We start from the raw sequence: 27,068 nt of genomic DNA, 5'->3' as shown, positions 1-27,068 counted from the left end.
TTTTTTCCTTTTGATGAGAACTCTTAGGATTTACTTCCTTAACAACTTTTATATATAACATCCAGGAACGTTGATTACCTTTACCATGTTGTATGTTATATCCCCGGTACTTATTTGTATTATACCTGGAAGTGTGTACGTTTTGACTGCCTTTATCCAGTCCCCCCCCCCACCACCGCCCCGCAACCCCCGCCTCTGGTTCAAGTTGCAAAATAAATGAGTCACAGGTATGAAATGTATAGTGTGGGGAATATGTCAATAATTATGTAACAACTTTTTATGGCGATGATAACTAGACTTATCCTAGTGATCATTTTTAAATGTTTGGAAATATCGAATCATTATGTTGTGTAACAGTGACTAACAGTGTTGTAGGTCAATTGTACTTCAAAAACAAACGCCTAGAAAAAGAGATCAGATTAATTTTTTCCATTATATCACCTTCTAACATATTTTATGTATTATTTGATTTTTTATTTACTCTTTGAGTCTTCAAATGGCAATATATGTCCCTGCAAAATTCTTGTTTCCTCTCGAGGAGATCTCTGTCTTGGGTTTCCCAGGGACACACTTTGGGAAATTCTGTTGTGATGTCTTATGGAACAAAAGAGAAGAACATTTCAAGAAAGGTGAGATTAATACAGCTGGAAAGTTGAAGAAATTTTGACCTGCTTAAAAGCTAATGAGTAGATTAGATAGGGGACATGGTTTGCAGTCTTACAACATGTTGTTTCAGTGCTGTGAAATGTCCAATTCCAGGGAGTAAAGTTGGACCTAGATGTTGAGGAAGAAGGCAGGATAAATTATTTATTCAGAGAGTTTGGCTTTGGAAGAAAGGGAGAATAGTGAGAAAGAGCTGCAGGTTCAACACAGATCCTTCCTTTTTTGAGATCAGGAGAGCTTGGTTTTGTTGCCTGTTATTTTTATAAGTTAACTTAGAGTGTAGTATTGACATAAACATTTTTTAAGTTACACTGTAATAAATAGGTGGCCTAAAGCATCCTATTGTTTAGAGGGATGTAATTTGGTGGGTTCAGTGCTGCAAGGGAACTGGATAAACTGGGATCCTTGGAAAATCTTATTATTAGTTCGTGTCTCCACTTTACTACCTTGCCCTCCTCAATGATTTTGTTGTTGTTGTTGTTGATGTTGTACTTGAGAGCCCAGTAGGAATGAGAGGTGTGATGTAAATATTAAAAGTTGGTGCTAATTGCTTGCTTGTTCCTCTTTTAGAAGACAGGGGAACTGTTTTGATGTGTGAGTTTCTAGGTCATTTCCATACTTCCTGAAAAAGCTCACCAACGCTTCACACTTGTCACTAACACTTAAATGGATTCATGCTTAAATAGAAGCTTGTACCAAAGTGAGGCATAATTTAAACAATTTTGTGAAAGTTTGATTCTTTCTCCCTAAGAAGTTTTCCACAGAAGAATTAATTTCTGTTTCAAACATGTGGTTGAACTTTTAAAATCCTGTTATTTAGGCTTGAACTTTTAGGTACTTTTGTTTGTTTCTGTGGAGTGAATTCACCTTTTTCAGGATTTGCTCTAATGGGGAAAATCTAAGAGCTGCTGAGCATTTTTAGTTTATTTCTCAGTCATGGCATTTGAGAGCTGAAGTGGTTAACAGTGAAGGGTTTGCTAAGGGATTACTCTGCAGAGCCCTGGGCTTTATTTCCATTGTTGTTTTTGGAATGAATTACTTTCATGGTATTTGACAAATAGTTTGAACTTCTTTTCTGGACTAACAAGTATTCTTTTGTTTTGGTTACAGAATCTGCTTACATACATGTAAGAGAAGTAAAAATGTCGGATGATATCAGGAAAAGGTTTGAATTTCCAAATTCTCTTATCCAATCACAGGTAATTTTATTTGTTTTTTTATTTATTTATGCTTCATGGTAACAAATGAACATTTCTGGTTTATTGTTAATTGAAGTTTATGTTTTAAACATTAAATATTTTTATTCATCTATGTACAGAAATATATATTAATATACATCTTTTCTATCAGTTAATTTGAAATTTTATATTTGACATAGGAAAGTAAATATTGAAATTGACCAGTTTCTGCTTTTACTTATGTCATACTTTTCTTTTTAGAGATAAAAACCTTAATTAACCCCTGAATATATTTTTTTGGTCTATAATTAATTATTGGGAACAGAAGTAAATAGTTATACATCTACAGAGTACGAGAGATTAATATTTAAAAGGTATATTCTACCCGAGTACAACTATTAAGAATAATAGATTTTTATAATAATGACATTCAATAAGGAAAATATGCTGGATTAAAAAATTGGATCTATATGCTAACTCAGGTGGAAGATTGTGATAATTTATTTTAGAAGAGCTTTTCAGTTATTAGAGTTACAACAGAATTGGTTTTCTGCTTAGCTTTCAGCTAACTAGAAGCATTCTGGTTAATCAAGGTATCATAATAGCTACTGTCTTTTCTTGTGAGAGTAAAGCTAAGGGACCAGCAGAAGCCTGCCTGAAGACTTACCAACGTACCGCGTCTTGGATACTTTCAACAGTTACCTTCGGAGACGCCTGCTGTGGGAATTGACTTAGCTGGGTAGTGGGGAACCCTTCCATGAGGAGTAGAACACTCCTTATGCAAGATTCCCTTCTACCTGACTGGGTTGGAGTCATATCCTGTGCAGCACAGGTGCTTACCGTGGAGAAGAAGAAGAAGATGAAGGCTTGGAGGACGCTGTCCACAGTTTTTGTTTATCTGTGCCTGGAGTCCCTTCATTAGCATAGAAAAATCAAGAAATGCCTATGTGTGTTGCTGTTAAATTAAGTGAAAAGTGTGTATGTATTGTTTAGTGTACGATATCTATTTAAACTATTCTGTTATGGAAAACTTAAGTAGCAATATAGGCTGATTTATACTTGGATTTTGTATTTTAAAATCAATTTAGCCTATATTCTCTGATTTGTTAGAGAAATAAATTAGAAGGTAAATTAGAGAAATTGAATTTGGTAGGCAGTGGGGAGATGTTTATCATTAAGCTTATTTTCTTTTAGTCCTTTTTCTAAATATGAACAGTGGCTTTTTTTTGTCCTTGTTGTGTTTCATATTGGTTTTATTAGGTTCTTGGAATTGTGCCCTGTCCTCTGTGAATACTTCTTATTGTTCTTTTGTAACCACTGCTCAGTGTTAGTACCATATTTCATTGATTCACACACATTTTTTCACATTTTAACATCTGTGAAATTGGGTTGCATCTAGTAGTTGATGGCAGCAGTCATTATACAGTTGGTATTGCCTGCACATTTATGAAGTTGGCCATGATTTTCTAAAAGAGTCTGAAAGAGCTCTTTCATTAACATAAAATCAAAAAATTTAAATTATAAGAAGCATTGTATAACAGATTAATTGGCAGCCTTCCTTTCTTTCTTAGTGGTGCATTAAGTAATGGTGCTTCTTGCAATTGATGGCCAGTTACATTCAATGAAATATGGTATATTTTGTAAACAGAAACTGAAACTATTCACTTGTCCTCAATTATCCCTTTAACAAGGAGGTAAGAGACAGTTCATTGATCTAAACTTAAAATTCATGTAAATGCTTGACTTGTATTGTAAAACATAGACCATCAAGCATTGAGGTCTGAATTCAATTCCAATGTGTGAAATGCAAAAAGAAATGAAGGAGTAGGTGCTGTGTTTTTATTTGAGACTTTGCAAGACTGACAGGTATTCATAGTCATATCAGACGTTGGTCTCAAGGGCTGGCTGAACAGTTGTTGCAGAGTTTCTCCCAACCCACACATAGAATGGCTGTCATTGTTGCTAGCTGTGGCTCTAAGATAGCGGGTCTGGGTGGTGCTGAAAAACTAGGGAGTGGCGTTGAGGTGATGGGAAGTAATGACACATATTTACAGCATCAACACTCCTATGAGAATCTTAGTTTTAATTTGGCCTTTTTGACCAAAGAAGATATGGGAAAATTGTAGAGATTTATGAGACTTAAAACTTACTAAGGGGCTGAAGCCTATGAGAAACCAATAAAGAAATTAAATCATAGAGCGTAGAGGAGGGAGAATGGTCGCAGTGAAGGGGAGGACTTGTTAGTTCAAATCTGCGTGGGCCATCATCGTGAAGATGGGTATGAGTTTTCTCCATCTTCATTAAGGGCATGATGAAGCCTGTTGCATTTCATTTAGTTGCAAAGATGATCTTAAAAACTGTGGAGTTTCTCATTTGTCTCATGGTTTAATGGATTAAGCAATCTCAAGTTATCTTCTAATACTAAGTGACAGCCATTTAAACTGAAAACCCAACAAGTTTTCTCAACATCTATGAACAATAGTTTGCCTATTGGGATGAAATATAGGATAAAAATGCTTACCTTGAGGGGTTGTTAGGAAGAGAAGAGATTATGTATGTGAAGTACCAAATTCAGTGCCTTCTGCAGAGCACACACTCTATGAATGGTAATGACTAGCATACCATGTAACTAGTACTGATGTAGTTACCTTCAGATTCACTATTGAGAGAGAACTTCCGAGGGAATGTATTCATTGATTTGTTTGTTTTTTTTCTTAGGCCGTGGGTCATCTTATTGCTGCAGTTCTAAAAGAAAGTGGTTTTTCAGAAAAGATCCAGCAGTCCCACAAACCAGGTCTGTCTTTAACTTTGTGCTTTAGTTCTATTCAGATATTGCTGCTAGCTGGACCACTTAGGTACTTCTTTTGTTTTCCTCACAGTTCAGGTCACTGTAGAAATGATTTTGCCTTTTTTTGTTTGTTTGCATTCTTCTTTTTTTCTTTTAAAATTTGTTACAACAGACTCCAGAATGAGATATGGAAGGGGTGAAGGGGAGTAATGAAAAATAACATGGGTGGAATGAGGGTAGGCATGCTTTAGAGAAGGCTGATAGGGTTACTGCTGAGGGAATCTTTTTGTTTAATGGAGAAAGTGAACGTAGTGGCTCTGTTTGGGTGTAGGAGATTTCCCGTGCTTTAGGTAGCCGCAAATATGAGTTCTAAGTTGGAAAAGTCATGCCTTGACAGGCAGAGCTGGAGGAAAAATTCTGTGCCATTCATAGGGCAGGTGAATGCTAGAGTTGAAGCAATGCCAGCTTACTGACATATTTACCACTTGGGTTCTGGTTGACCAGTGTTGTGTATTTTGACATGCTGATTGGAAACTCCGCTTAAGTAGGTCCTCTAAGGTAAACTCTATGGAGAATATAGGTGATGGAAATAAGATTCTTTTTTCATAACAGAAATAAATTGATTTCCTTTCTCTCACATTCCTTTTTATTAGCTGCTCAAGTTACGTTTCTTTACAGCTTCTGCTGACATGTTGAAGTCAATGTAGGCGCACACTTCACTAATTGGCATTTATCTGGTGTTTGTATGTCGTCATATAAATTAGGTTTTCTGAGAACTCTGATCTTAATCCTGCCTATAATCACATTATGTACTCTGAGAAGATCTAGTGGTTTTACTTAAGCTGCCAGGATTTATTGAATATCAAATCCCTGTAACTAAATGTTTCCTCTTCTAATAAATGAATGCTTATTTCCACGGTGGCACAGTGTTACCTGAGGCGACAGTTTTTTATTCATTTATTTTGTTATTCTGGCTTAGTAGTGGAGTGATGATATTTAGAACCCTTTGATAGTGTCCATACAGGTGAATAAAATTTCCTTTCGACTAAAAGAAATGGAATATAAATATTTCTTCCCTTCAGTTACTGTAAACTGTATTGTTCTGTATTGTTATGTGAGTGGGATCCTAAGATTGAAAAGGCTCTCGGAGCCAGCTACCATGGGAAAGTGGGCACAATATAATGTTTATTTTCATTCTTTTAGTATTCTTCGGGAGCTGGGGATCTTAATTTTTTTCTCCAGATTGTATATTTCCCTAATAAATTAGGTCAGGAGGAAGGAAAAATAGCTTCATTGTGTGTTCTTTAAAAAAAAAAAGCAAGAATAAATCCCCCAAACCACATGTAAAATCTAATGGACTTAACCCACAACACTTTCAAATATAGATTTATCATTAATAGTAAACCTCTTTTTTGAGGGAGGATTGTGAGTTCTGAGAAAGTTATGAAAGCTAGAACCTCGGCTTTTATAGGATTTTTCAAAATAAAGAACTTATATTTACTTTTGTGTCCTTCCAGTGCTTTCCTATCAAAGATGACAGGTTCACAGTGTGAGGGGAGAAATCACTGTCTCTTCCTTGGGCGAAACAGTTTTTTGAGGCTTTTGTTGTTAGTCGTGGAACCAGCAGCTTGCTCATAGCCTGCCCGGCTTCTGTCTCCTTCCTCTGGGTCCACTTTCAGCTCCAGTCCTTGTGGGGGACAGTGGGCTGGCATGTGGGTGGTAGAGGTTGGTGAGAAGAGAGCAGGAGCGTTTTCTGAAAATGTTACTGCCATTTCAGGCTTGAACTATAGGTGTGATTTGGAATCCAACTTAGACTAACTGATACGCTGGCGTTGCTCACGTCTGGTTCAGTGGCTTGATTAGAGCACAGTGCTAGAGGCAAGTCACAGTTTTGATCTCCTAATAGTTGTGTGGCTTGCACTCAGGTCATACCTCTGCAGCCAGCCTCATTCTGGAGCAAAGACACCAAAGATGAGAGAGAATTGCTGTGTCCGAACACATCCATTACCTCTCTTGGAAAACTGACTTCAGTCTATCCTACAAATGGTGTGACACAGCATCGTTTTTGTAGAGGAAAGCTAGCCTACTGTGAACGAATTACACTTTGACGAATGGCTGGGGGTGTATATGCATCTGCTGCTCATCAGATGTGTGTTTTAATCACTGATTTGATTTCAGACTCCTGCTTTGAACTTGCTGTGGGAGAAGTGTTGCAGTGATAATGTTGTGGTTCGAACAGCCTGCTGTGAGGGTCTGGTGGCCCTTGTCGCTCAGGATCACGCGGAGTTCAGCTATGTTCTCAATGGGATACTCAACCTGATTCCATCGACCAGGTGCTCTTTCCTTCATGTTTGATCAATTAACGATTTAAATTTTTAGAAAAAAATGCAGTCCCTTGCCATTAAGGGTCACCATTCATCCTACTTGCTAGTTGTTTTTCTTTCCCTGAAAATGTCATGTAGTTGATATTTCATATGTGGTGAGAACATGCTAACTTAAGCTCTAAAAGTCTGGGGATTTGTGGTCATTTGCTGTACTTAAGTTTTGGGGTTCTGCTTAAGTGTGTCATTGCTCTTTTAATGAAGAGCTAAGTAGTTTATAACTCACAGTTTGCAGTGCAAATTCCTGACTTATTTTAAGAAAGAAAGTTGCCCATGAGCGATACTCATTCCACAGTGGTAAAGTTTATTCACTACTGGCAATACTTACTTAGCCTTTAGCATCGGTACATGCATTAGAAAATAATAGCCCTAATTTCTTTAGAAGCATTTCATAATTTAGACATGTCTTCCCCTGATTATTCTAGGTAAATAATGTTCTTTGAATTTGTTTGGTATGACCATATTTATTCCATTCACAGACTGATGTTAATGGAATCCCGGGGGATAAAATGGGCATTCTCAGGTGGTCACACAAGACTGTATTTGAACCATCCCATGGAAGTGAGCGTCTCTTGTAAAATACTCCCTGAAAAGGAGGTGCCACTCAAGGAGGTGCACTTCAAGAAATGGCCTTGATCTATATGCCCTCAATTTTGCCTGCATTAAATCATTTGGGCTTCTGTCCCCTTCTCCCAACTCTTCCCCAGCCGCCCTCCACCCCCCATCTCCTTCTCAGTGGGGTTGCCTGTTCTCCTGATGTTTTTTACTCACCTTGATTGTAGTATCCTCAGAGCTGAATACTTAATCTTTTTCCTGCCTTCTGTGGAGATGAAGTACAGCTGTAACCGTCAATCTGTGGGTGCTGCCTTCCTAGGCTTGAGGTCTATTAGGTTAAATAACCTCTGGCCTTTTAACCTTTCTTCACAAATCTTATTTTGTACCCTTAGATCATTTCTTTGAAGCTTTTTGGAACCTTGATTTTTCTTTATATTCTGCTACCTACATTGATAAGTCCAAACCCTTTAGCTCGGTAGACATGCCCTTCCCAAACTAGTTCCCATCTTCTGTTCAACCTGCATTTTCTGCCATGAACCCTGCTCTAAGCCATACTCACCCGTTCCCCAGCCTGTGCATGCAGTACCTCTGCATGGAATGTTCCCTCCTCTTTTTGATATCATTTTCTTCATCCTTCAAGGCTTAGCTCGGATGTTACCTCTCCTGCCTAGACAATTCCCTCTTCTCAGCTGGGCTACTTGCTCTTTCACAATATATATATATATTTCACCTATATTTTTGTCTCTAGCACACTGTTTGACAGTAGATGACCAGATCTTTCTGAACAAGTAAGATTTGATCATCGCTGAAAATGTACTCATTTTCTGTCTTTTTCTTTGGGTGCATGCCCACGTGCACAGGCACACATGCACACACACTCAAACAAATGTTTTTAGAAGGATCCTATTGTATACTCCTTAAAAAATTAGTTTTGAGGCAGCTTTTAAAAGGTTAAGTTTTTTTTTAATTCATTTATTTGTTTATTTTATTTATTTACTGGCTGTATTGGGTCTTCGTTGCTGCATACGGGCTTTCTCTAGTTGCTGCGAGTGGGGGCTACTCTTCATTGTGGTGCGCAGGCTCCTCATTATAGTGGCTTCTCTTGTTGTGGAGCACGGGCCCTAGGTGCGTGGGCTTCAGTAGTTGCGGCACATGGGCTCAATAGTTGTGGCTCATGGGCTCTAGAGCACAGGCTCAGTAGTCGTAGCGCACGGGCTTAGTTGCTCCGTGGCATGTGGAATCTTCCCAGGGCAGGGCTCGAACCTGTGTCCCCTGCATTGGCAGGTGGATTCTTTACCACTGCACCACCTAGGAAGTCCTAAAAGGTTAAGTTTTAATGTATCTCTCTTTTTGTAACTTATTGGTTGCCCTTAAGGACACGTAGATTTTGCCTCACCCTTTTTTTTTTTAAATGCAGGTAGTAGTATTAGTTCCTCCCTAAATATTTTCAAATGCCTTAAAATTCACAAACATAGAACCTCCTTGCAATGTGTAGCTGTACTGTTTATATCCAAAAGTAAGAGTATCAGCAGCTAAAGGGGTCAGGAAAATGTCTCTAAGGGATAATTAGAACAAGTTAGATTATACTTTAATTCCAGAATGCCCCATTAGAAAATTATGCTGGTATGGGATATCCTTCACACATCAGTATAAGTCCATCATCACTATTCTAAACTGAAAAGCATAAGCTTTGCTGATAGTAGATTAGCATGTCATCTGTGTATATTAAAATTTGTCAGTAATATAAGATTTTTTAAAATTAAAAAACATTTTTTGAATCAGCAACATGTTCACATGGTAAAAAATTCAAAAGGGCATATGAGGTAAATTCTCTGTCCTGTATCTCAGTTTTTCTCCTTAGATAAAACTCTTAACAGGTCTAATTATCCTTCTAAAAATGTTGTATGCACATGTAACTGAAAATTTATGTGTACATGTTTTTTCTGAAAAAAAAGTTAGTAGCCTACTAGATTTAGCTGTTATTTTGTATTTTTCAGTGGAAAAATATATCTTGGACATCATTCCTTAGCATACATAATGTGCCTTCTATTTTTTCTGGCTGTATAATATTCCATTGTATGAATGTGCCATAATTTACCAGTTCCCTATTGTTTTTAATTATTTGCAATTATAGGCAATGCTTCAATGAGTAATCTTACGCATATAGGTTACTATTAGTTTTCAAGGGTCTTTGGAAATATGGCCAAGATACAGAAGAAAGCCTTGAATTTTATGGTAAACAAATAGAGGAATTTTAACAATTGAAGGATCCTGGAAAAAAAAACTTTTTTTAAAGTTTCTTAGCATGTTCATGTTGTCTAAATTGTTAGCCACAGAAGATGCAGAGTAGATTCTGAAGCTAACCAATTTAACGTTTGCATCAATTTGATCATGAAATGTGTTATATAAGTGCTAGGTTTTCTTTATTGTTACCAGTAGAGGTAATGATTATTTGTGAAGAATTTTCTTTGTTTTATTTCAAGTAGCAGAGCTTTGTGGTTTGTAGTGATTACAAAGACTATACTTTGCATTGTTTACGCCTTAAAAAAAGCAAAATGAGAATACATTTAAGAAATTAAATTTAATTAAAAACAGGAGACCCAAACAGCCTCCTCCTCCAAATGCTTCTCAGGGAATTTTCTGAGACAGAGAACCATCTTTATCTTTGGGATCTAAAAACAAAAATGACTTTGTCATTTCCCTGCGGTTCTTGGCTGAGACATTTTGGATCTTCAGTTTCCAATGTTTAAATTTCTACTTGTCTTTGGCTTTCTCTTCTTAAAATAGAGATTTATGGCAGTCTAGAAGCACCTTGGGAACAGAGCCACACAACGATTGCTCAGCTTTGATGTAGAAGAATGAGTCTAAAACTATACTTTTTCCTTTTGCCTACCTAGTATCCTAGCATTCTTCAGAGGGAGCGGGAGAGGAAGAGGGGGTGTGGAGGGAGGGAGAGAGAAGCAGCATCCTTCTATGGAATAGATATTTAGAAAATGTAGCTTCTGGAGCTTTCTCAGCATTGCAGTAAATGTTGAAAGCTGCAAGGAAAGATGCAGGGAAAAGTCAGTGACATTCTCTCTCCCAGCCTTATAACCTGCTCCTTGGCTCTTTGCAGGTCTAGTCTGAAAATTCCCTTGGAACATGTATGAAAAGCTGCGTCCTCTTCACCCCTCCCCCCAAATCCAACCCACAATTTGAGAAATATTGGTCTAGAGTCTGCTACATTGTATAGTCTAACTTTGAAGAAGACTTGACATTGGTAAAGCTCTGGTTGTCTAAACTTCAGGGAGTGGCTGGGAAAGTGTCTGGCTCTGTTTGAGAGACTGTTCCCTTCAAAGGAATAGTTTGATGTCCAGAGTGTTCTCCGTTCAAAGCTGAAGCAACATGAAACAATTGTAAACTAGTTTTTATAGCTTCTGTAAACAAAGAAGTGGATTTAAGAGGTCGAAAATGTTCTTTTAATCAGTAAGGAAATTTGAAAAGAAAAAAAAAGATTCCCTAAGGAGGGTGAAGGAAAGAAGGGGGCTACAAAGGAAACACAGTAAGGAAATTATTATCCCCAGTTAAATGTGAATTTTGAAATTAAATAAAATTAAAGTGAATGATATAGAGTAGGATGTCTTTTTCTTATCCTTTAAGGAACTGCTTGTTTTAAGTTCAGGTTGTTTTTGGTTTTGTGAGTTTTTGTCTTTGTTTTAACACTGAGTTCATTCTCAGATAAAGATTCCCAAAGCGAGGAGTTTCCCCATTTTTCTTCCCTTGGATCCCCACCCCTCCCTTAACTGCACTAGCTTCTAGAAAGCTGCTGCAGCCATTGTTATAGTTGCTTAGTAACGGGATTGTGAATAAAAACAGTACTCTCCTGTGGAATCAGGTATTTAGTTTTCGATATTCAGATGTCATGACAGCCTATAATTTCAGTTCAACTGCTTTCCCGACCCCCCACCCCTTCTTTCAAAAAATGTTGGGTAGGTAGGACGGTTATGCTCTAGATAAACTAGCGCTTGATTTGGGGTCCTTTTGTGCTTTCAAATAGGGAAGGGACCTGCAATTTATGTATTTGGGGAGAAAATAAAGTGTATTAAGGTGTGAGGGATTAACGTCTATTTTCTGAGATTCCTAAAGGCTAACTTTTTGATAAGTCTCAAATAGGATATTAAAAATGCCCATAGTGGGTCCTGGCTAACGCTGCTGGATCCAGTGAGTCTTTGATGATGGATTGATGAAGGTCCAGTTTGGTTAAAAATGATTTTGAGAACTATGTGCAGTAAATATCTAGGGTAATTTAACGACAGAATTCTTGTCTCTCAGGGTCTTCACTTTGGCTGATAACCCTGTTCCTGGGAAAACTTAATTGCTTTGTTATCGTGTAGGAAATGGTTCGCAACCAAGGAGACGCCGCATTCATACCTTGTATTATTGAAGCTTTTCTGTACTGTTTAGCTTCTTTCTCTTTATTTTATTTGGCAGGAGAAGAAGAACCAAAGAAGGATGCCTTTATGAGGTTTCCCCAAGGTTTGAGGAAGACAGTCTTAGCATGCTTTCATTTGCAGCTGGGGAGTCAGAGAATGTTTCATGAATTTGAGATGGTTTCAGGGCTAATACCTACATTGGTATCATTGCTCATTTAATTTTAACTCTTATCTGACAATGACAGAATTCCTGGACCATGTCTATTTCCTCATCTTACCTTTTAAGTATTCTGTAAGCCTTTTAGCTTGTTTTCAGATGCTCTTTCCTTTTTTCAAATCCTTTGTCTTTCTCTGAAATTACAGAATTTCTCTCAACTTGTAGCTCATAACCAGAAAAGTAGTTCTAGCCACTTTTATAATTTAGGACATCTGCCCTATTTCTTTTTAAGTTAGCTGATCTGGTTGAAGGCTTTGTTTGTCACAAAATCTTCCATTGTAAGAGTCATGTGTTTATGCGAAGATGTTTTTAGGTGATTTAAGAAAAGTGGCTACTGAAATACATGTTACTTTTATAATGGAAAAATGCTTCAGAAGAAGTCAGGCCATTTTCTGGTACTTAGAAGACAAATAAATATGCAGAGCTTTCCCAAGCAAAAACTCAATAGCATTACATATCTCAGATTTTTTTTAAAGAAATGTTATTTTTTGTCATTTATTCAACCATGGGTTCTGCAGAACTGTTTTTTCATTTCCTCCCTTTCTTCCTGGCTCCATCTCTTTCTTTTCTCATATAATTTTATTACAAATTTAGGAAATGACTTGATAATTAATCTAGTGTTTAACATTTTCTTATTTGCAGGTGACTTACTGTACTTAAGGCTGACCGCTTACCCTTTCTAGTTAAAAAGAGACTTGGCTACATTTGTACCATTTGCTCCCATGATACTCAGGGATGTCCTCTTTTTGGATGTTTGTGTAATTCTCTTCAACACAAACTTTTGTTATTCTCGTCCCTGGTCAAAAAATTAGTGTGGGTACTTCCTTGCACCTCATATTTAGAATATTTCGAAACTAAAGAACCAAGCATTGCTTGTAGTCTTTTCAAGAGGAGACCGAGCATACGTGAGCAGTATTTAATGCGCTGTAATCAAATAAACCCCAGAGGAAACCTGAGACATGGTATTCGTATGCACAATAGTAATTGTGCAGTATTTACCTAGTGAAGAGCAATTTTTTATGCATGGTTTTAAATAGTATAGTTTGTACAGCTTGACCAAAATTTTTTCTGCATTGGGTTTTTGTTGCTGCACACAGGCTTTCTCTAGTTGCTGTGAGCGGGGGCTACTCTTCATTGTGGTGTGCAGGCTCTTCATTGTAGTGGCTTCTCTTGTTGCGGAGCACGGGCTTTAGGTGCGTGGGCTTCAATAGTTGCGGCACACAGGCTCGATAGTTGTGGCTCACGAGCTGTGGAGCACAGGCTCAACAGTTGTGGTGCACGGGCTTAGTTGCTCCATGGCATGTGGAATCTTCCCAGAGCAGGGCTCGAACCCGTGTCCCCTGCTTTGGCAGGTGGATTCTTAACACTGTGCCACCTAGGAAGTCCCTTTTTTCTTTTTTTTTTCTGGAATATCCAGCATCATTATTGACCCACATTCCCTCTTATGGTGAGATCTAGATTTGGCTCTTATGCCAGTGGAAATTGAGCTTCCTTTTTTTATTTTTTAAATTTTTATTGAAATACAGTTCATTTACAATGTTGTGTTAGTTTCAGGTGTACAGCAAAGTGACTCAGTTATACATATATATAAGTACATATATTCTTTTTTAATATTCTCTTCCATTATAGGTTATTACAAGATATTGAGTATAGTTCCCTGTGCTATACAGTGGGTCCTTATGGATTATTTATTTTATATATAGTAGTGTGTATATGTTAATCCCAAGCTCCTCATTTATCCTTCCCCCTTCCTTTGGTAACCATAAGTTTGTTTTCTATGTCTGTGAGTCTATTTCTGTTTTGTAAATAAGTTTATTTGTATCTTTTCTTTTTAGATTCCACATATAAGCAATATCATATGATATTTGTCTTTGTCTGGCTTACTTCACTTAGAATGATAATCTCCAGGTCCATCCAAGTTGCTGCAAATGGCATTATTTCATTCTTTTTTAATGGCTGAGTAATATTCCGTTGTATATACGTATGGCATCTTTACACATTTATCTGTTGATGGACACTTAGGTTGCTTCCATGTCTCGGCTATTGTAAATAGTGCTGCAATGAACATTGGGGTGCGTGTATCTTTTTGAACTATGTTTTTCTCCAGATAAGTGTCCAGGAGTGGGATTGCAGGATTGTATGGTAGCTCTATTTTCAGTTTATCAAGGAGCCCCCATACTGTTCTCTATAGTGATTGTACCAATTTACATTCCCACTAATAGTGTAGGAGGGTTCCCTTTTCAAATCGAGCTTCCTTTTTGCTTTCTTTCTTGTCACTGCGCTTGTTGCTCAGGCCTGAAGTTTCCTTTGCTTCCTCTTAGAGGGTTCTTGAGTCAGTTCAGCTTGTTTTGGCAGCTACCCAAGGAAGGGCTTGTTCCAGCCGATCTCTACCAAAGGGCTTTTTGGCAGCAGGTTGTTGAGTGTGACAGGACTCTGTGGGCTACAAGTTACAGAAACCCACTTGAACTCATTTGAGCATAAAAGAGTGATTTTAATTTTTTTTGCTAAGGGGGTGTCCCATAGGACTTACGAACAGGGATGTACCCGGGCCTCAGAAACAAATTGGATACAGGCTGTGTTTTTCTTCTCTCTTGCTGCAGACTGACTTTTCTGCTTCCTAGTCTACAGGGCACCACCTGCTCCTGGGTTTACATCTCTTATCTGTAAGAGAGAGCCAGACTGAGGCTGGAATTTCTTGGCCACAGTTACAGATTTCCAAGGACCAGCATGTGTGAGATGTTCACTCCTGGACCAATCAGTTCTGCCAGGGGCTGTATGTTAGTTTTCTATGGTTGCTATAACAAATGACTACCAACTTAAAGCAACAGAAATTTATTATTCCACAGTTTTGAAGGCCAGAAGCCCCGAACCAAGATGTCAGCAGGACGGGTTCCTGCCGGAGGCTGGGAGACTGTGTTCCATGCCTCCTTCCTAGCTGCTGGTGGCTGCTGACAGCCCTTGCCCTTCTTTGGCTTGTGGCCGCATAATTGCAGTCTCCACCTCTGCCTTTTCATGACCTTCTTCCCTGTGTGTCTCTGTCTTAAATCTCTTTCTCCTTTCTCTGATAAGGATACCAGTCATTGGATTGAAGGCCCACCCAGGAGGATCTCATCTCAAGATCCTGAGTTATGTCTGAAAAGACCTTATTTCCAAATAAACTCACATGCACGGGAACCAGGGATTAGGACTTAGATATACTTTTGTGTGTGTGTGGGTGGGGACACAGTTTAACCCTCTGCAGGCTGTGTCTTCATTGTGGGAATATTTGTATGCTGGGATCCCTTCTACAGTAACCATATGAATGACAAGGAGTGGTAATTCTCAAAACAGAGAGGAGACTGGGACATTATTACCGAAGAATGAACTTGGGGTAAAGCCATGACTTCGGAAATAGGTATCTCTCAGCCTCTTAACTTAGCTCTAGCTTTGACACATAATTGTACCTAAGTATAGGTGACGATATTCCATCTGTATTGCTCTGACTGGGATAGAGGGAGGAGAGGGGCTTCCCTAGCAGTCTAGTGGTTAAGATCTGCGCTTCTACTACAGGGGGCACGGGTTTGATCCCTGGTAGAGGAACTAAGATCCCGCATGTTGTGCCATGTGGCCAAAAAAAAAAAAAAAGAAAAATTAAAATGGGATAGAGGGAGGAGAGGTTGAGTGGATGGAGATCATTGTCAAAGATAACATAATTGTTTTATTGTGATGCAAGATGCCACCATATTTTCCATCATCATCGTCTCATCCTCCTCCTCCTCTGGAATATTTTTTTGAAAGCCTATATTATCTCTCCAAACAGCAATAATGATAGAAGCAACCACTGCCTTGGTTGCCAAGGGAAGAGAGGTAAAGGAAGGAAACTAGGTTGGAGTGTGACACAAAAAAACTAGCCAAGAAAATTTTGGAAAAAATAGGTGTTACAAAGAGGAACTCTTTGGTTTTTAAAATTTTTAATAGAAAATTTCAAAGTAAAGTAGAAAAGTGTTATGAACCCTCATATTCCTATCATTCAGCCTAAAAACCTTTAGCTCGTGGCCAATCCTGCTCCTCCATAATCTCATCCACTTCCATTCTACCAAATTCTTTTGGAGCAAATCCTGGACATTGTGTAATTTCTTCTGTAGATATTAAATATATACCTCTTTTTAAAAAACATAACATATGAGCACCTTATCTTTGACAAAGGAGGCACGAATATACAATGGAAAAAAGACAGCCTCTTCAATAACTGGTGCTGGGAAAACTGGACAGCTACTTGTAAAAGAATGAAATTAGGACACTTCCTAACACCATACACAAAAATAAACTCAAAATGGATTAAAGACCTAAATGTAAGGCCAGACACTATAAAACTCTTAAAGGAAAACATAGGCAGAACACTCTAAGACATACATCAAAGCAAGATCCTTTATGACCCACCTCCTAGAATAATGGAAATAAAATCAAGAATAAACAGATGGGACCTAATGAAACTTAAAAGCTTTTGTGCAGCAAAAGAAACCATAAACAAGACTAGAAGACAATCCTCAGAATGGGAGAAAATATTTGCCAATGTATCAATGGACAATATTTTGATTAATCTCCAAAATATACAAGCAGCTCATGCAGCTTAACACCAAAAAAGCAAATAACCCAATCCAAAAATGAGCAGGAGACCTAAATAGACATTTCTCCAAAGAAGACTTGCAGATGGCCAACAAATTCATGAAAAGATGCTCAACATCACTAATCATTAGAGAAATGCAAGTCAAAGTCACAATGAAGTATCACCTCACACCAGTCAGAATGGCCATCATCAAAAAATCTGGAAACAATAACTGCTGGAGAGGGTGTGGAGAGAAAGGAACTCTCTTGCACTGATGGTGGGAATGTAAATTGGTACAGCCACTATGGAAAACAGTTTGGAGGTTCCTTAAAAAATTAAAAATAGACCTACCATATGACTCAGCAATCCCACTCCTGGGCATATACCCAGAGAAAACCATAATCCAAAAAGAAACATGTACCACAATGTTCATCACAGCACTATTTACAATAGCCAGGACATGGAAGCAACCTAAATGCCCATCAACAGATGAATGGATAAAGAAGATGTGGCACACATATACAATGGAATATTACTCAGCCATAAAAAGGAATGAAATTGAGTTATTTGTAGTGAGGTGGATGGACCTAGAGTCTGTCATACAGAGCGAAGTAAGCCAGAAAGAGAAAAACAAATACTCATATATATGGAATCTACAAAAAGGTACTGATGAACCCAGTGACAGGGCAAGAATAAAGATGTAGATATAGAGAACGGACTTGAGGATCTGGGGAAGGGGTGTAGAAGGGGAAGCTGGGATGAAGTGAGAGAGTATACACTACCAAATGTAAAATAGATAGCTAGTAGGAAGCTGCTGCATAACACAGGGAGATCAACTCGATGATGGGTGATGACTTAGAGGGATAGGGAGGGCGGGAGGGAGTCACAGGAGGGAGCCGATATGAAGATATATGTATAAATACAGCTGATTCACTTTGTGGTACAGCAAAAACTGACACAACAGTGTAAAGCAATTATATTCCAATAAAGAGCTTAAAAAAAAAGTAACAGTAATGTGATTATTACACCTGGATGTATGTGTGTATGTTTGTGTATGTGTAGTGTTTAAATGTCCAGTCAATATTTAGATTTCTAATTGCTAATAATTTTTAAAAATAATTTTTTGAATAACCATCCAAATAAGAATTGTTAATTCTTTAACATCTCTTTTAACCCATAGATATAAAGGTATTTTTTAAAAATCATATTTTGAGACTTCATTATCTTTTCATTATTTTGAGTTGATTTTAGACCCACTCTTTTAGATGCAGCTTCAGAGAGAGAGACAAAGAGAGAGAGAAGAGGAGAGAGAGAGAAAGAAATTTTAGTAGTTTCAAAAGCCCTATTGCTACTTAATCATTTTCACATATAGCAAATGAATTAAGAGGGAACAGAGTGAAAAAAAAAATAGCATCTTCCAAAGAGGACTTCTTACATCTGCTCTGATCCTAAGTCTCAGTGCTCTGATCAACCATGGAATGGTTCTCATTTTGTAAAAGCGAATGATGTGAAGAATTGCAATGAAGGAATTTATTCTGTAAGTTTGGATGTTGCGATATCTTCTTCCTAAGCTTTAGAGGAAGAGGATTCTAGAAACTCAGTGTCAATAGAGAAGCTTCTCAGAAGAATCTGAGCAGTCTTGAAGGAAGAAAATAAGATAATACCTTGGTTCCCAAGAAGATGCCATGCCATAAGACCTTCCTAAGACAACTGTACTTCATTCCAATTTTTTTAAAAATTTACTTTTTAATTTTTATTGAGTCATAGTGTAATTAACTGGCCATATTTTTGATGAAGGCAAAGTAGAATTGACACAATACCAATGTAGACTATGTAAGAAAAGCTGAACCTCAGTTTGACATCTAGCAGAGAACACACACAGGAAAGAGAATCTTAGGGAACAGGCTTCATGCAGTGTTAAGACCTTTGTCTTCACCAGAGGATCCACACAGGAGAGAAACCATACACATGTGATATCCATCACAAAACACTCATTCATGAATCTGTACTTCACGGTCATAAGAGGATCCAAGTGAAAAAGAAAACATACTGTGGTATAGATTGTGGGAAATGCTTCAACTGCAAGAGAAACCTCGCTGCTGACCAAAGAATCCACTTAGGAAACAAACCATGTGAGTGTCTCCAGCAGTGCTGTGAAACAGAAATACATTGTACTATGAGCCACAACTGAGCCACATTTATAATTCAAAATTTTCTAGTAGCCACATTAAAAAGTAAAAAGAAATGGGTGATGTTAACTTTAATAATATATTTTATGTAACCCCATATATCAAAAATATTATTTCAAGATGTAATCAGTATAAAAAATTACCCATGATATCTTATAGTCTTTTTTGTGTTCTAAGTCTTTTAAATACAGTGTGTATTTTACATGACAGCACATCCCAATGGGGTGAGCCGCGTTACAAGTGCTCAGTGGCCACATGTGGCCATTGGCTACCTATCGTATTGGACAGCATGGCCAAACCTTTTATAAGTTGTAAAAATTTAAATGACAAAAGAGTACACTAAATAACATCTCACATAATTGCCCCAAATGATATCAATTAATTAAGTCTGGGTCTTGTCTTAGCCTGAAGATAAAGTTAACAGTGATTTCTAGGTGGCAATGACACAATACATATTAAGCACTTAGGAGAGTACTTAGCTTACAATAGATGCTCCATAAATATTAACAGCCATGATTTTAAAAATATTACTCTTTTTTAATTTAACAAGTAATCTTTATTTCTAAGATTTCTTTCTTGTTCCCAGGGAAAATCTTATTTAAAAAGGGCAGGGTAATTTGTGACAATGTGGATGAACCTGGAGAGCATTGTGCTAAGGGAAATAACCCAGACAGAGAAAGATAAATACTGGATGGTACCGTTTATATGTGGAATCTAAAAAAAGAAGTTGAACAGATAGAAGCAGAGAGTAGAATGGTTGCTGCCAGGGGCTGGGTGGGAGAAATGGGGAGAGGTTGGTCAAAAGATATAAACTTTCAGTTATAAGATGAAGAAGTTCTGAGAATCTAATTTACAGCGTGGTAACTGTAGTCAACAATGCTGTTGTGTACTTGAAATTTGCTAAGAGAGTATTTAGTGTTTTCACCAAAAAAATTAAAAGTAACTGTGTGAGGTGATGTATGTGTTAACTTGATTATGGCAACCATTTTACAATGTACACATAAATCATGTTGTACACATTATATTACAATTGTGTTTATCAGTTTTACCTCAGTAAAGCTGCAATAAAATTCTATTTCACAATTAAAAAAATCAATAACAGGAAAAAAATAAAAAAGGGCAGGCCTTCTTTTTGATTGATTATGCTGCTGCCTCTGACAGAGAATAAGGAGAAAACTTAAATTTCTATTCCCCACTTCCATTAACTTTGTTTTAATGGGGGTTATTTGCTCTGATTGGTCCCCTGGCCCACTTTTTTTGAGTAGCCGTTCCATTTCATCTATCTGGTTATTATTCATGGTCTGCTAATATTTATAAATGAAGGACTTCATTATTCAGTGTGGGTAACTGATGTGGTCACTGCCTGCAATTATGTGGGCTAATGTTTACTTTTTCCTGATTGATTTTCCCCCAAGTGCATGTAGGGAGGTGATTGATAGGTTGGTGGTTTGATTCTTTGGCTCCACTTCTCCTCCTTTCAGTGTGTTGAATGGGAACTTGTAGGCCTCTTCTTGGCTCTGCTTTGGAATAAGCTGGGTGTGTGTGGATGGCTACTGTTCAGTGTGGGTGGCAAGTGTTCAACTATTTAAAAGTGGTAGGATTAAGTATCGGATTAGAATATTCACTTTTTAACATTTGACATGTTGTTGTATTTCTTTACAGGAATACACATGGCTTGATAAAAGCCATTATGAAATTATTACAAATGCAAGCTCTTAAGGAAGGACACGGTGGAGAGAAGAATATTCAAGATATATATAATATTAGGTATGCCTTTTCTCCTTTTTTTTTTTTTTTCATGAACTGTTAAGTTACGAATTGAGACATGTTAAGCCATTAAGAATTAGTATATTTAATACGGCAGTGACTGTGAGCCTTGCCCTCTCAGAATTTAGTATTTCGAAGACTCAGGATTGAGATAGAGTTGGCTACTACATGCTGAGTATCACCAAGGTGGCTTTCAGGGTTGTTTCCTTGGAACTGGCATCTTTTATCCAAAATTCAGGTCATTTGTTTTGCTCTGGGATATAGAACCATCTTCCTAATACTGTGAAAACTGAAGAGTTCATTGAACAAATGTACTGAAAGCAGCAGGGGCTTAGTTTAGGAAGAAGGGTAAACTTTCTCACTATAAGTAATATGGAGGACTATCCAAGGGTTATTGTCCAGGCAAGGTCAATAGTTGGGAGCATTGATTTGCCTTTATTTATTTATTTATTTTCATGTATAGAATGTAACATGGTAGAATTATTTAAAAAGAAGATACAAACAGCAACAGTTATGGTGAGATGCATTGGATTTTATGGGAGAGTTTGGACAAGGGGAGGCATCATACTTACTTTTGAAGGTGACCTTAACCATTGCCTTGAAGGTCCTAGAAAGTAATTTCTAAAGAGAAGGGCTCCCATTCGGTAAGCAGAGGATCCCAGAAAGTGTCACATAACCAGTGTGTATCGTCTGCACGTCTGTTCAGTGATGCATCTAGAATATGCCTGTTTCAAAAGAATGAGACCGTGAGACCATAAACAAGGGCACTGATTCTGGGGGAAAATGACCATGGGGCTATGGCGATCCAACAGGGAAAGTAAATCATACTTGTGAATTGTCATTGGCTTGAGCGTACAAGACCTGCAATTTTGAGCATTAGACACCACAGATATCAGAAGCTGTGGGTGCCTCTCCAAAGTAATACGTGGTGCCTATTACTTACATATATTTATAGTACTTTCCTTTTGATAATAAGTAAACAGTGTCTCATGTATTACAGTGAACTTTCCTGATATTTTTAGTTCTATTTATCACCTCCTTTATTTTTATGAGCACATTATCAAGAGTTTCTTAAGTCACTTTTTAAAAACAAGGTCAGATTTGCATTTTATATATTTTTGCTTAACATGTGGTTTGAATGTCTTAAAAAAAACTGAAAAGTTGAAAAAATGTAGTACAATGGATTAGTTAATTCATTAACATTAGTTAACTCAATTTTAAATTGGGGAAGCAAAAGAAAAATTATTCATTTGAAAATACGGTGGAAACTTTGGGTGTGCAGGGTAAACTTTTGGAAATCGATGAATTTGCTTTTATTTTTAAAATATGCATTACCTTAATCTGAAATGAACCTAAGGAGTAGATGAGCAGGACTTAATGTTTCTAGATGAGTCATATAAGCATCAGTATTCTCTTTTTTTGAAAGAAGTTCAAATTCTTGGACCATAGTTCTAGGATAGGAAATAATTCCACATCACTGTTGTTCAGTTGGAGTTATTTGCTTATTTTAAAATAGGAAAGCTATTGAAGTTTTAATTTTTATATAATAGTTTTATTGAAATATAATTCACATACCATACAATTGACTCATTTAAATCCTACAATTCAGTGGTTTTTAGTATATTCACAGAGTCATGTAACCATTGCCATTATCAATTTTAGGACATTTTTATCATTCCCTTAAATTCCTCACCCATTAGCAGTAGCTCTATATTTTCCTCCACCCAGTTGGGTACTTTTAATTCAGTGGTTCTTGACACTGGCTGCTCATTAGAACCTAAAAACAAACAAACATAGGAACAACGAAGCACACCAGACCAACGGAATCAGATTCTCAGCCATGAGGCCTGAGCTTTTGTAGTTTCCAAAAGGTCCCAGGTGATTCTGATGAACAGTGAGTATAAGATGGTGTGTTAGCGGCTCTCTACTATGCATTCTAATCACCTGAGACCTTGCTGAATGGCAGATTCTCTTTCCTTAGGTCTAAGGTGGGCTCAAGATTCTCGTCTAACAAGCTCCCAGGTGCAACTGCGGCTGCTGCTGCTGTTTCCCCACCTACTCTAAGCAGCAGATCTATGAGCAACATTAGCAGTTCCTGGGAGCTTGTTAGGAATGCAGAATCTCAGACTCCGTCTCAGGTTACCTGAATCAGAGCCTGCATTTTAGTAAGGTTTTCCAGGTAGTTCACAGGCACCTTTAAGTTTAAGAAGCACTAGTTTTGATGATGGTAGAAGGAAATTTTCTGTCACACAGAAGAATCAGACTTAGTGTCATTTTCATGCTGATTGCGCTCACTGTGTGCTGAGTGCTAGACTTTCAGTAATGTTTCACCTGGTGTTTTCCTATTTATAATTCATTTTCTCCGGTTGTTGGTTCTTTTACCTGCAGTCTTGTTTTCAGAAGACAATAGATACGAGGTGTGGATAGAGAGCCTCGTTTGAGGAGCTGAAATCATACCGGATACGTAAGATTTGTCTGTAGAGTGGTGGCACATTAAAAGGTCCAGAATCAATCACCTGAGTTGGCATAATCCAGTAATGTTTATGGAGGGCCCTTATGTGAATGGCTGTTTGGCACTATAAATCAGTAGAGTGTAATCGAGTGTATAAGAGCCTTAAGTTCCTCCAGGGGGGATTGTGGATGGCAGAAACACAGGAGAGGTGAGCCTGGAGAGCAGATTTCCCTCAAGAGAGCTATGATTACCTGAGTCAAGCATAAAATTGTCGTGCTGTTTTAGAATCTTCTTTGCCACATGTTGGTTAGCAATACCATCCAGACTTGGAGAGGAAACTGATGAGCTGTGTATGAAAGCATAAAAAGAATATGAGAAGCTTAAAACTCCTCTGAAAGGTGTTCCCTGGTTATGCTGTAGGATTGATTTAAAATGGAAGTAGTATGACAAATTATTGTAAGCTTTCTGGGCATGAAACTCTTCTGTGTTTTTATGGTATTAAGGACTCTGCTAGTATACAGTTGGATTTTAAGTGTTTCTCACTTCTTTTTGTCCTAATAGCTGATTAATTTGAATTATAGTATAACAGACTATGTGGTCATCTTATTCTTTATTAAAATTTTTTAAAAAATTGAGGTAACTGGTTTATATTACTATTTCATGTGCACAACATTATATTTTGACCTATATACACTACAGCATGCTCACCACCATAAATTTAGTTTCCACCTGTCACTGTATAGCTGACCCCATTTACCTGTTTCTCCCTCCGCCTATTGTCTTTCCTCTCTGGTGATCACTAACCTGTTCCCTGTACCTGTTTGTTTTTGTTTGATTTATATTGTTTGTTTATTTTTAATATTCCACATGTGAGTTAAACCACATGGTATTTGTATTTCTCCATGAGACTTACTTTACTTAGCATACTACCCTCAAGGTCCATCCATGTGTCGCAGATGGCAAGATTTCATCTTTTTTTATGGCTAAGTAGTATTCCATTGTATATACGCACCACACCTTCTTTATCCATACATCCATCGATGGATACTTAGGTTGTTTCCATATCTTGCCTATTGTAAATAATGTTGTGATGAGCATTGGGGTGCATATATCTTTTTGAGTTAGTGTTTTCACATTCTTCTGATAAATAACCAGAAGAAGATATTTGCAAATCTTATATCCAATAAGGGGTTAATATCTAAAATATATAAAGAACTTGTACAACTCAACAACAAAAAGCCAAACAACCTGATTAAAAAATGGGCGGAGGATCTGGGTAGACATTTTTCCAAAGAAGACATACAGATGGCCAACAGGCAGAGGAAATGATGCTCAACATCACTGTATTTATTAGGGAAATGCAAATCAAAACCACAGTAAGTTGTCACATCATGCCCGTTAGAATGGCTATTATCAAGAAGGCAAGAAATAAGTGTTGGAGAGGATATGGAGAACAGGGAACCCTTCTACACTGTTTGGGTGGAATGTAAATTGGTGCAGCTACTATGGAAACAGCTTGGAGATCCCTCAAAAAGTTAAGAATAGAACTGCCACATGCTCCAGCTATTCCATTTCTGGGTATTTATGTGGTCATTTTAAATGGGTCTGTACTGAATTGCTTAAGTCATTCCAGTTTGGGAGTGAAGAGAGAGGGAGATGTGAGGACCCAGAATGTTAGCCAGTGGCTTCCTTTTGTTCCTGTGACTTTCCTGAAGGAGCTTTAGAGCGGGTATTCTCTTTGTTGAGCCCAGAACTCAGTGGTTCTCAAACTTCCTGTGCCTAAGAACCACCTGGGGAGCTTGTTACAAATACAGCTTCTCAAGCCCACTTGCCAGAGATTCTCATTCATTCAGTAGGTTTTGCAATGAGACTCAGGAATCAGCATGTTTATCCAGCTGCTAAGTGATGGATATAGGTCATTTGTGGATCATACTTGAGAAATATTGTTTGAGCCCCTGGGAACTTAGTGGTACCATATATGAGCTTCAAGAAACCCTTTGGGGGTAGACTAGGAGGGATTTTGAGTGGTTAATCTTGTCGTCTTGCCTCTGTTCCCTATTTGGAAGGCAAAAGGTTTGTTTGCTCCTCAGCACCGAGGAGCATCTTACCGCCTCTACCATGAACAATGGGAAGAGCAATCCAATGAGAGCAAGCCAAGTATAGATGCAAGTGAGAGACTGTAAAAGATTTAAACCTCACTGCTGTGTTCAATGAGATAATTCCATGACCCCAGCAAGTTAGTGTTCTTTGTGGTCAGACAGTAGATACTTGTATGAACAGGAGGGGAAGAGAGCCCTCAACACCCTTCTACAAACCAATGACAGTTTTCAGTATTTACAGTGCATAAGGAGCTCTTGTTCAGAGTTTTTCGTATATATGTCTGGAACATGTGCTTTAACAGGAGATTTGGATACACAAGTGGTCTACCAACCATGCTCTGAGATACATCAGATGAGAGTGTGTGTAGCCAATGAAGTTCGTTTTACTTAACTGAACCCTTCTGTAGTTTTGTGGCTTAAACAAGATTAAATGGGGGTATTTAAATGGAATTTCAGTTCCCAGTGCTTATTTAGGATGGGGATAAACTAGAAGAACAATGTAGCACATTTGACTGCTGTGATTAGAAGAGCACATGCCAAGTGTAAAACTCTAAGCCCAGGAGTCTCAATTCTGTTTGTACCGTGAGAGCCCTCTGAGGAACTTTTAAACCTATTAGATGACTGGGCTCTCTCTAGCATGACTGGAGGTCAGCCTCAAGCATTGGTAATTTTTCAGATCTTCCTAGATGGTTTCCAGTGTGCTGGTTTGATTGAGAACTACTGGCCAGTCGTTCCAGTGAGGCACTGGGGCTTCATTGTTGCCAGACCTTCAGATCTTTCAATATTAATAACATTTTATATGAAATATCCTGACTAATAAATGTTGGAAAATTCCGATTTTTGAAAATACAGGCTAGGCAGACTGAACACATCTGCTCACAGGATGCAATCCAAGGGCAACAGTTTGTGACCTCTGGTTTAGGCATTTAACTGTTTTCAAAAACTTTAAAAGCCCTTTTTTACCTGCGAACAATTTTTATACTAATCACTTAAAAAACAAAAATCCGGCTACTAAGCTATTCTTTACTTCAGCTTATTTTTCCCCTCCCCTTTTTGTTTGGTCTGAATTTTCTTCTGGTTAGCTTGAACTCCACTTTTTAATAACACACTTACATTTAACTAAGTTATTTCAACATTCTCTAACATTGACCATACAGGAAGTGTGGCAGAGAACCAACATTTGCCTGGTATTTTGGTTGCAAGGAAGAATGACTAAACTAAATTTTTATGATTCTTAAATTATTAGAGGCTCATTTTCTCTGTAATATGCTAATTTTCTCTTAAAATTTTATCATGTGCTTTTGCTTTTAATTTTTCCTCGCATATTCATATTGTGGCAATCTTTTTAAGATCTCTCTTCCCTTGGCTGAAGTGAGGAAATTGCTGTGAATTCATGAGCAGTAACTGCTTGTTCCAGAATTTGTGCATCATTCTGATGTGCCAGACAGTGGCTGACATGTACAAATATCAAATGTTGAAAATCTTATTTGTGGAAAGGGTTGGTCTGATCAACATCAAGCTGTACTTTGTGAAATAAGGGAATATTAAATGTTTTAGGCAGATGGTGTGCTCTGAAATGGGTGATTAGGCCAATGGCATTGGGTGGTTATGCTGTGAGTAGAGGAAAGTTATGTACTCTGTGTGTATTTGCGCATCTGTTTGTGCAGTGTTATGAATTTATTTAGATGGAGGGTTAATTTTAAGAACTTAAAAATGTGTGTCCTAGAGGCTGAGGTACTTTGTGATTCATACCATTTTTGTTTTGTTTTGTTTTGTTTTTCA

The 27,068-nt window shown here is 37.7% G+C and overlaps 1 protein-coding gene across 2 annotated transcripts in view; it reads left to right on the top strand.

The window, feature by feature from the left end:
* Window positions 1–1,773: 1,773 nt before the first annotated feature.
* Window positions 1,774–27,068, top strand: part of FOCAD (focadhesin) — a 275,956-nt gene continuing 250,661 nt past the window's right edge. The window contains exons 1-4 of one of the 2 annotated variants that reach the window (XM_057720105.1): window positions 1,774–1,862; window positions 4,560–4,630; window positions 6,804–6,962; window positions 20,631–20,735. In XM_057720105.1, the coding sequence (XP_057576088.1) occupies window positions 1,806–1,862; window positions 4,560–4,630; window positions 6,804–6,962; window positions 20,631–20,735 (392 nt within the window). In that variant the 5' untranslated portion in view covers window positions 1,774–1,805. Of the gene's footprint in view, window positions 1,863–4,559; window positions 4,631–6,803; window positions 6,963–20,630; window positions 20,736–27,068 lie in introns of those variants that run through there. The other variant, XM_057720103.1, reaches the window with a different exon arrangement.

The sequence above is a fragment of the Hippopotamus amphibius genome, chromosome 2, assembly GCF_030028045.1.
Source record: "Hippopotamus amphibius kiboko isolate mHipAmp2 chromosome 2, mHipAmp2.hap2, whole genome shotgun sequence".
In the NCBI taxonomy this organism is placed as follows: Eukaryota; Metazoa; Chordata; class Mammalia; order Artiodactyla; family Hippopotamidae; genus Hippopotamus; species Hippopotamus amphibius.
The sequence above is the reverse complement of the archived record's forward strand: the minus strand, read 5'-3'. Positions and strand labels throughout refer to the sequence as shown.